At 42.0% G+C, this 9,548-nt stretch overlaps 1 protein-coding gene across 2 annotated transcripts in view; it reads left to right on the top strand.

Moving 5' to 3' along the window:
* Positions 1-2,506: 2,506 nt before the first annotated feature.
* ESCO1 (establishment of sister chromatid cohesion N-acetyltransferase 1) overlaps positions 2,507-9,548 on the top strand; it is a 32,906-nt gene continuing 25,864 nt past the window's right edge. For both annotated transcript variants that reach the window (XM_033080612.1, XM_033080621.1), the window contains exons 1-6: positions 2,507-2,591; positions 5,220-5,323; positions 5,478-5,676; positions 6,247-7,600; positions 8,225-8,336; positions 9,466-9,529. In XM_033080612.1, the coding sequence (XP_032936503.1) occupies positions 5,480-5,676; positions 6,247-7,600; positions 8,225-8,336; positions 9,466-9,529 (1,727 nt within the window). In that variant the 5' untranslated portion in view covers positions 2,507-2,591; positions 5,220-5,323; positions 5,478-5,479. The remainder of the gene's footprint in view (positions 2,592-5,219; positions 5,324-5,477; positions 5,677-6,246; positions 7,601-8,224; positions 8,337-9,465; positions 9,530-9,548) is intronic.

The following is a 9,548-nucleotide window of genomic DNA, read 5'->3' as shown; positions in this document are numbered from 1 at the left end:
AGAAAGGAAGGCAGTTCCTTGTACCAGTTAACAAAGAGATACAAAATTTTACAGACAAAACAGAGTCTCTCCAGGTAAATGTGATTTATATAAACAAATTCATGCTAGTCAGAAACTTGGCAGCAATTTCCAACAATTAATCCAATAAATGTGATAACAATAGAAATCACTAAAATGCTTTGAAGATTATAAAATAGACCTAGAAAGTTCATTATAAAAACAAAAATAATCCCTTTTAAATACTTCCAGCATTAACAATTAATATTTACAGAACCAAATACTAAAATACTTCTGTGGTCTCCTTTAGATCAGTGAACTGTAACCAGAAATTATAAAGGAAACCAGAAATTTCTGGGAGAAACTCCGTCACATACTACTTTTTCTTCTAAAACCTTTAACAGCTATTGGCTGAGGTTTATCACACTGTTCTCCAGTGCTGTACACACATCACTAGGTGAATTCACAGTCAAATAAACGGAGGCTGTGTCTATATTGGCAAGTAGAACATACTGATAGGAGTGGGTATTCCTAGCAAAGATACTGGATGGAGAGTTCTTGATACATTTACATGCATTTCAGGTAGGACCTGCTTCAGGTTATCCCTAGGAAAGTAATATGGATGGGGCACACCAGGCAAGCATGAGGTACCTCTGCATCAGTATTGTAGCTAGGATCAGCAGCTCACTTTTGAAGGGGATCCTCTGATGGCTCCCACTTACCATCAAGGGTCTTGGAGTGTGCACAAAGGATTCCTTTTGAAGGAAACCAAAACCACAGTTACATCCCCAGAATACACTCAATATATTCAAACTCCAGCTGTCACTGCATCCATTGTGACAAAAGCTGGTCTGGACTGCCACATAAGTGGTGTGGATGTCAGGTCTTCAGCTTTTTTTTCAGAACTTCTCTTACTTGCCAATGTAGACAACAGGCTCAGACACATAAATATGCTGAAGCAAAGAAGCCATGACATAACGTTAGGTGAGGTATAAACACTTAACAAGTGTAGCAAGGACTGAAATATCCCAGACCATGGCAAAAATCACAAATAGGTGGTTATGCTGTAGAGTGAGTTGTGAAACACTTTTGAATACACAGAACAAAAGAGCTAGCTGGCACCTTCAGTGTTACTGCTGAACTTAAGGAAAGCTAAACAAGTTGGATAAATGGACTCAAAAAGGCAGCTCACTGAGTGAACTCAGTGCTGTGGAGAGAGAAGCGGACATGGCAGAAGACTAAGACACACTCAAGAACTGTCTTTAATCTCCCAGACACAGACATACATCCATCCTGCTTTACACCTAAGTGACATACACTGACACCGTGACACACCTGTACCAAGAGGGCTGGCAGCTGTCTGCACACATGCATAGCTGAGCAGCAGCTGAGTAACCCGTGGCAAAGATGTCTGCCAACACAATTGTGAGAAGAGGCCTGCAAACATTTCACTAAGGAAATGCTGAAGCAAGCACATCAGCTGTAATACCACCAGGAACTTGGTGGGATTCGGAATCACAGAAACACACAATTGGTCCAGTTGGAAAGGACCACAGAGAGACATCCTAGTCCAACCTTCCTTTCCAAGCAGGGTTATTCTAGAGCACATGGCACAGAATTGTGCCCAGATGGTTCTGGAGTACCTCCAGTGAGGGCAACTGCACCTCTCTGGGCAATCTATTCCAGTCCACAGTCACCCACACAGTGAAGAAGCTCCTCCTCATGTTCAGGTGGAGCTTCCTGTGCATCAGTCTTTGCCCCTTGTCCTACTGCTGGGAACTACCGAGGAGAGCCTGGCTCCATCCTCTTGACACTCTCCCTTTGGATATTTATACACACTGATGAGGTCTCCTCTCAGTCGACTCTTCATTTCCCTACAGCTGCTAGCCGTGTCAGCCATTGACACAGCATGGGCCACCACCGCAGACACTTCATTCCCACCGGCCCCATAGCACGTGGCACTGCTTTCCCCCCTTCTTTTTGGCAAAGGACAAGGCTCGGACAACCCACCGGGACATCACTGTCACGAGCAGAGCTTAAAGAGCGTCTGGTTCCAAGCCCCCTGCCATGGGCAGGGGCACTTCCTACCAGACCAGGTTGCTCAGTGCTCCATCCAGCCTGGCCTTGAACACTTCCAGGGATGAGGCATCCACGACATCTCTGGGCAACCTGTTCCACTACCTCATCTCGCATTAAGGAACATTCCTTAAACCTAACCTAAACCTACCCTGTCTCAGTTTGAACCATTCCCCCTTGTCGTGTCAATACATGGTCTTGCGCACACCCTCCGGTCCCTAGATACGTGCTTTAACGAGCACAATCTCTTGATTCCTTACTCAACATTCCCGTAGGGCGGCCGCCCTCACGCAGGCGGCTGCGCACGCGCGAGCCCCGCCGCTTCCCGCCCGGCCCGTTCCTCCCGCCGGAAGATGCCCCGTGCCCGCCGGGGGAGGCTGGGCCGGCGGCGGGCGGGGCGCGGCGCGCCGGGGCGGGCGGGACGGGGCGGTGCCGCGGCGGTGCCCGGCTGTGGGCGGGTTCGAGGCTCGGGCTCGCCGCCTCCGCCAGCGCCGGCACGTCGCTGACACCCTCTCGAGGTAAGCGGCCGCCGGCAGATCGGGGGGGCTGAGGAAGTTGCTTTTCTCCACACCCTCCCCACCCCACCCGCGTCCCGGCGGGTCCCGTCACCCGCGGTTGCCCCGTGCCCGCTGTCCCCCGCGCCCCCCCCGGGACCGAGAGTCCGGCGGCGGCTCCTCCCCGGGCCTGCCCGCCGCTGTCGCGGGGAGAGCGGGCCGGCCGTGCCCTGTCGCCAGCTGGAGCCGCGGCGGGCGCCCGGCCTCATCCCGGCACTCCCGCCCTGCCTCCGGCCCTGCCGCGGGAGCTGCCGGCCCGCAGTGGGGTCCCCTCGCCAGGCCCTGCCCCGGGAGGGCTGTCACCGCAGGGCGCTGGGCCGGCTGACACCGGGCCACGCTTGGAGGCCTTCCCTTCCCTTCCCTTCCCTTCCCTTCCCTTCCCTTCCCTTCCCTTCCCTTCCCTTCCCTTCCCTTCCCTTCCCTTCCCTTCCCCCTGAGTTGTGCCGTAGGGGCTGCGGGGCGCTGCCGTGGCCCTCAGCCGGGACGGCTCAGGTTCGAGAGCCCCGCACCCTGTCCAGCTGTTGTGCAACCAGCCTCAGCCCGTGCTCTAAGGACTGGAAGCTATGGGGCTCGCGTTTCCCTGTTTGGTCCGTTTGTTGGTTTGGGTTTTTTGGGGTTTTGTTTGCTCTGGTTGTTTTCGGGTTTTCCTCCGCTGTACCTCTTGCACCGAACCTTTGCTCTTGTTCTAGTTTGTTCCTGCACTTCTGCGTCTGCCCTGCTTTCCATAATCCAGCTTTTACTAGAGGGTGACTTCTCCAGGGCAGAGACTGCCAGTTCTGGAATGTCTGGAAAAGACTTTGCTCTGCTGTACAGAGTATTAGTAGGAAAGAAATTACTGTTCAAGAGCTCTGTGGGAGGAGAGTGTATTTTTTAGTTGCCTGAGAAGGAGTGGCAGGAGGGAAGTTTTGTACTTTCTGTTTTATACTTGAAAGTTTTCCCCAAGTGTGCCATATCTGGAAAAAAACAAAGGAGGTCTGGGTGTATATAGCGTGTGTCATGGTATTCTCTAATTCTGAGAGTCGGTGTTGTGCTCTAAGAGAGCAAAGACCTATTCAGCAACTAGGGCTGTTATTTTCAGGATGAGTGACCATTCTGCATCTCTGACAGGTTTTTATTTGACTGATGGAAACCCACAGGCTTGTGAGGTGTCATGGAGCTCATAAGCTATTAGAATATAGGCATGCAAATTCTATTTCCTGCTCCTTAGGGAGAGACATGAAAATAGCACCACAGAAAGTGCTGTTAGAGATTTCTTCCCTGGGTAGAATTAAAAAAATATACCTCAAATATGCGTTGTTTATTATGTATCTTCCTTAAAGAAGAAGTTCAAAAGACAGCACTGGTGTCTGGAATCTGAGTTTTTAATAAACTTTTTAACAAAATTGCCAGTTTTGCATGCTTAGAAATGCTTTCATAAGTAGATAAATGAAAATGAGGTTAAGGACAATATAAAATCTAAAGAAAACATATAGTTGTTTAGTTTTTCCTTTTGGATAATGATCAGTTACTAAAAGGACCTTAACATATGTATCTTTCAAATTGTTAGGGAAATACATTCATTTGTCAGTACTGGAAGTCATACTTTACTTGTAATGAACTGAAAGTGTCTGTTCTGTGTTACACAACTGGTGACTTGTTCCTGTTTGACCTTAAAAATGTGTCAGATTTAACATCAGATCAGTTAGGGTTTGAAAAGCAATGTAGTTGTGTAGAAATCTATATACAATCTGTAAGTCTGTCAGTGACCAAAATTGATAGGTAATTCTTGATTGAAAAAGGTGATGTGGAAGTTCTGACCACTGAGTCTTCCAGTGAACTTAATTTTATAAATTTTTTAGTGAAACTTTATTGAACAATTATTACCTATGCTGTAATACAGTAACAGTGTCTTTGAATAAGGGAACTGAAAATTTCACAAGTCTGAAATGTATATGAAAGGGATGATCAGCCCAATCTGGGAAGACTTTTTTATCAAGAATCTCTCTCACCTTTCAGACTCTTGTGCTGAGTAACTTTTACATCATTAGCATCATTTCAGTTCTCGTGAAGACATTGTCTTTAATTGCCCAAGGCAAATGTCTCTAATAATGCTACTTTCTAGCCTTTCCATCTGATTTGTAGCTTAAGTCATATTAGAAGGAACAGTTGTAGGTGGTTGCTGATGTCTGTGAAGTTCTGTTGTAGCAGCCACAAAACTTGGTAACTGAGTCTAATGGATTTATTCCCTGTTGCTGTGAAGCACAGGATTGACAGGAATCCCATTTTTTTTGCTGACTCTCAAACAGCAGCACACTATTTTCTGGAAAAAGGTGAAAGGCTGAGAAACTTCCTTTTGAATTATACTGTTACTTGCCACCTTTTTGAAAGGTAAAAGGGTAGTGCTTAGGACAGCGAAGTGCCAAAAAGTGTTGGATAAGGAAATAAAAAAAAATTTGTCTTTTGTTTTGTGGTTGGTTGTTTGGGGTTTTTTTTTTGGTTCCTTATCAATGAAACTCTAAGGCTGAGCATTGTTTGAGGGGATGGAAGAGGGTGGGAATTTAGAGTAGGAAATTATAAAGTACTTACTGCATGAACATTTTCTGTTCTTCGTAGGTGGCATGAAACATCCTATGTGCAAGCATATGCATAAGGAATGCTCTTATCACACCCTGATAAGTTACTTTGGCCTAAACATCGATTGCCTCTTGTAAAAACCTGTAAGTAAAATGAGTGTCATTTGATTTGAGATTGCTTTAATGATTTGCTTTCTGATCACAGCATGATCTGGCTGTTAAAGTGAATATATAAAAGTGAAAAGTTATGATAATTGAGAAGGAGTCTAAAAGCTGGGTTGCTTGGTTTTTTTTACAGAAATGGCAGCTCAGAAAAGGAAGTCTACGTTAGTAGAACCTTCTGCTAAACGTCCAAAGCTAGACAAGAACAGCAAACCATCTTTGTCGAAGAAGGAAAAAGAGGTGTCGGATACAAAACATGGCTCAAATAAATCAAAGCCCAGTCAGTGTGCAGTGCAGGAGAAAACTGTACCCAAAACCTCTGTCAAACCAAACAGGTCAGTGACCAAAAAAAATCTGCATAATTCTACATTGTCTTGATAGACTACATTAGTGCAGAAATGTAGTCAATCTAAGCAGAGGGAATCTGAGTTAAAGATACAGCTAAATAGTGCTGGAAGGGAGATCATATTTAAATCATTATGTATGCTGTCTGCTGCATGATTTTTCTCTGAAATCATGTAAATGCCTTGAAATCCAGAAAGACCTCCTTCAAAACAGTTTCTGAAGCAAAAATAAACCTAATACTATTAATAAATATATATATAGCTCATACTTCATTTTAAAGTCACAGGTGTCAGTGATTAAAAACTGCTGGTGATGTTACAAAGCATTCATCTGAGGTTTATAGTTCAGTCTTGCCATGCATGAAAAACATTAAATACAACACTTAAGTATGCGGAAGTGAACACCTTTTTGGAATAATTTAGAGCAAATTCTTCCAAAAATATTGAGAGTATAGGATCTAGTGTTTTAAAAAAGAAATGAAAGATGCAGAGGAGGAATGCAAATCTTATGACAGATTCTACTTTCTGGATGCTGAAAAAAGTATTATTTCAATCTTTCAGTGATAACACCAATGAACTTGAAGTAGGAACACGCATGACTACAAGATCATCAGCACTCAACTCAAATAATAAAACAATACCTGGCAAAACAGTCCAACAGCAGCAGCCTAAATCTGCAAAAAATAAGGAGTTATGCCAGAAAAAATCTGTGCAAGAAATTCCTAAGTCAAAATGCTTAATTACACCAAACGAGCCAGTAGCGAGAAGATCACAGAGACTGCAGCAGTTAACACAAGTGCATGTTCCAGCAAGATCTCTGCGCAGCAAAGAAGAAAAAGTTTCGGAAGTTAAGCACAGTAGCCAGGCAAAAAAACATGCTCACAGTGTTGCATCAAAACCACTGAAATCTGCTGGAGGGAAAACAGAGCAGAAAAACACAAAGACAAAGCCAAACAATAAAAATGAGGCTAAAGAAGTACATGTAGAAGCGACCAGCTCTCTGAAAAAGTGTAAAACAGACAATAAAAAGGATAATTCCAGTAGCTTTCAACACAATCTTCAAGTGTCCTCATCATGTCCTGATGAGAGTCTTGAGGAAGTCAAGAAAGACCGAACAGGCCCTGTATCTCCTAATTCTAGCAACACAAAGAAAGCAGAAACCAATTCTCTTAAGCCAGATCCTACAGCATCTAAGGAAAAGCAACAAACACACCAGAACATAAAACCCAGTACAAAACCAAAAAATACTTCACAGCCACCTGTGAGTGAGGTAAACGTGACTGATCAACCAGAGAACGATGCAAAATCCAAAAGAGTGAGCATTCTTGAACTTTGTGAAGAAATTGCAGGTGAGATTGAGTCAGATACAGTAGAAGTGAAAAAAGATTCCCCTAATGCAGAGGACAGCAAAGTAGAAGAAAAGCACGATGACACACAGTTACAGCAAAGTGAAATGCTTACTCAGAAAGAACCCAGTCAAAGTACTCAGTGCAAACGGTTTTTCCCTAGCAAAAAAGCAATGCCTGTCAAATGCACTTTGAATGGTAGAAATAACTCTTCAAACAAAAACTCTAAATGGACCAAAATTAAATTGCTGAAAGCTAGTAATGTGAAGCAAAGCAACTCAAATTCTCCAAATGTCCCCAAGCTTCCTTTTTTAAAAGATTTCCCTGACGTTTCAGAGGCAAGCCAAATGGCTGTAGAGGCAGAGCTTTCAAAGGCACAAGGCAAGCTGTCAGCAAGACTCTTTGAGAATGAAAGTACAACTTGTGTGCAGGAGAAATCAGATCCTTCATCTGAAAGAGCTGTAGCTAAAGAAGTGACATTAGAAACACAACAGCCCACAAGGAAAGGTGCAGAAAATGGTTTGTTGCCTAACTTGACAAAACCTTTATGTGAGCCAAGACCAGATGAGGTAAGTTATTTTAATTATGGTGTATAGTGTTCTAAATCTATTCTGTTTTCTGAGAATCCTGTGCTCAGTACTGCTTTAACAATGGCTTTCTTTTACAGTGACTTAAAATTTTCAAATGTATTAGAGACTTACTGCTGTGTTATCATAGATGGGTGAAAATACGATGAAAAATTGATTCCACCCTCCTAGATTCTGTTGTTAACTAAATGTTTATTAATAAAATTTCATACTGGAACCAAAGGTTGTACTGATTCATATGGACACTTTTCATGGCTTCAGCTTCCATAGCTGTTTTGTTTTGCAACGGTGTATTAGAACACTTGTTTTTCCCTCATTGCCTTATCTGAATGAGTTTCTACTAAAATTTAGGATTTCAAGGACAACTGTGTTCTATAGGAAATATTTTACAAGCTTGTATAAAGTGAAAAAGATTCTTTTCAAAATTAATTCCACAAACTTCAGCATGGACTAGCTAATCAGTTGCATTTTGTCTGCTTAAGTTAACATAAAACTGATGCTGTATTCAAAATGCTGATACTTAGTTCAATTAGTTGTTTTGTTAATAATTTAAAGGCATTTAATAATTTGGATGTTTTAAAATTTAATGTTTCCTGTTTTACTTAGGACTTTCGATTACATTTGGAATCAGATCCAGAAAGTTCTCCAGTAAAGTGTGTTACAACTCCTAGACCACCAAAACAATTAAAAAAAGAACCCAGAGAAAGTGAACCTCAAGGTAACTGTGTGCTACTGATTTCTCCACTTGGTTTGATCAGTTCTGTGGGAAGAATAAACCTCCCTTTAAGAGGAATGTTTCACAGAATAAGACATAAATGTCACAGAACCAAACTTTGAGAGTTGGAACTAATGACCTGGGCTTTTGTATTGCTTTGTGTCACACCCTGGGCCACTTGAGTAGCACTGAAATGCTACTGGGCTGTGGAGTGGGAAAGAGGAGAAACCCAACCAAATTCTTTCCTTTTCCATGTAATAAAGCAGTAAAACTTCCATATTTCAGTTTGCTTCTTCTCTTGATTTGGCTTTTGTTAATTCTCTTCTGTTTCTTTTAAATAAGTATCTTCACTTCTTTCTTCTAAATTTTTCTATTTGATCTTAAGCAGATTATTGATTGAGTAATCACTCTCCTGTTTTTATTATGTAGTCTTCATTTTTCAGCCAGTGAATGCAGTTTGTCAAAGCTTATGATGAGTGTGATGTGAATATTTTGACTGAAGTACATTTGACTAAGAAATACTGTCAATGGATCACCAGCTTGTCTCTTCATTAACTTTTTTTCTGTTCTTAGTGGTGAAGGGTTTATTCTGAGATTTTAATGTATTTTTTTAATCTGAGCCTCATTTTGAGTGCACTGTTTAATTACTTCGTTTTACTAAATAGTTTCAGGTTTTTTCCTACCATTGCAGGATACTTTTGAAGGGTAACTACTGTTAATTTCTGTTACAGGATGTAAAAAAAAAGTCTTTCTTTCGCTGTTTTTGATTGTTTCTTTAAGTGTTGTAGAACATGGCTCTGATTGGGGCATACTGAACGTTTATGATTCTAATAAAATATATACAGCTATTTATGTGTGTCGGTATAAACAAACTAGGTAGTTTACTGCTGGACTTGTTTAGCTTCTGGCAAACTGTTCAGCAGAACTGCTGTCAAAATGTTGGAGAAAAGTGCCTTTTTTTTAAAGTATACTTGGAGAAACATGTGAATACTGCCTCAAATATTTTTTTTATTGGCCATGAACAGATTGCAAAATTGTTTTGAATGTTTTTGAAAATCACTGTTTCTGTAACTCAAATTTCCTTTGCAACTAAAAACTTTATAATGAAGTTATAATCTTTGATTAATTGTAGATTTGGCTCCCATGCAGTTGATGCAAACTTCACTTACAAGTCAAACTTCTGAATCTGAGAACAGGTATAGTATTTCATACGTT

Source organism: Catharus ustulatus, chromosome 1 (genome assembly GCF_009819885.2).
Source record: "Catharus ustulatus isolate bCatUst1 chromosome 1, bCatUst1.pri.v2, whole genome shotgun sequence".
Lineage (NCBI taxonomy): Eukaryota > Metazoa > Chordata > Aves > Passeriformes > Turdidae > Catharus > Catharus ustulatus.
The sequence above is the reverse complement of the archived record's forward strand: the minus strand, read 5'-3'. Positions and strand labels throughout refer to the sequence as shown.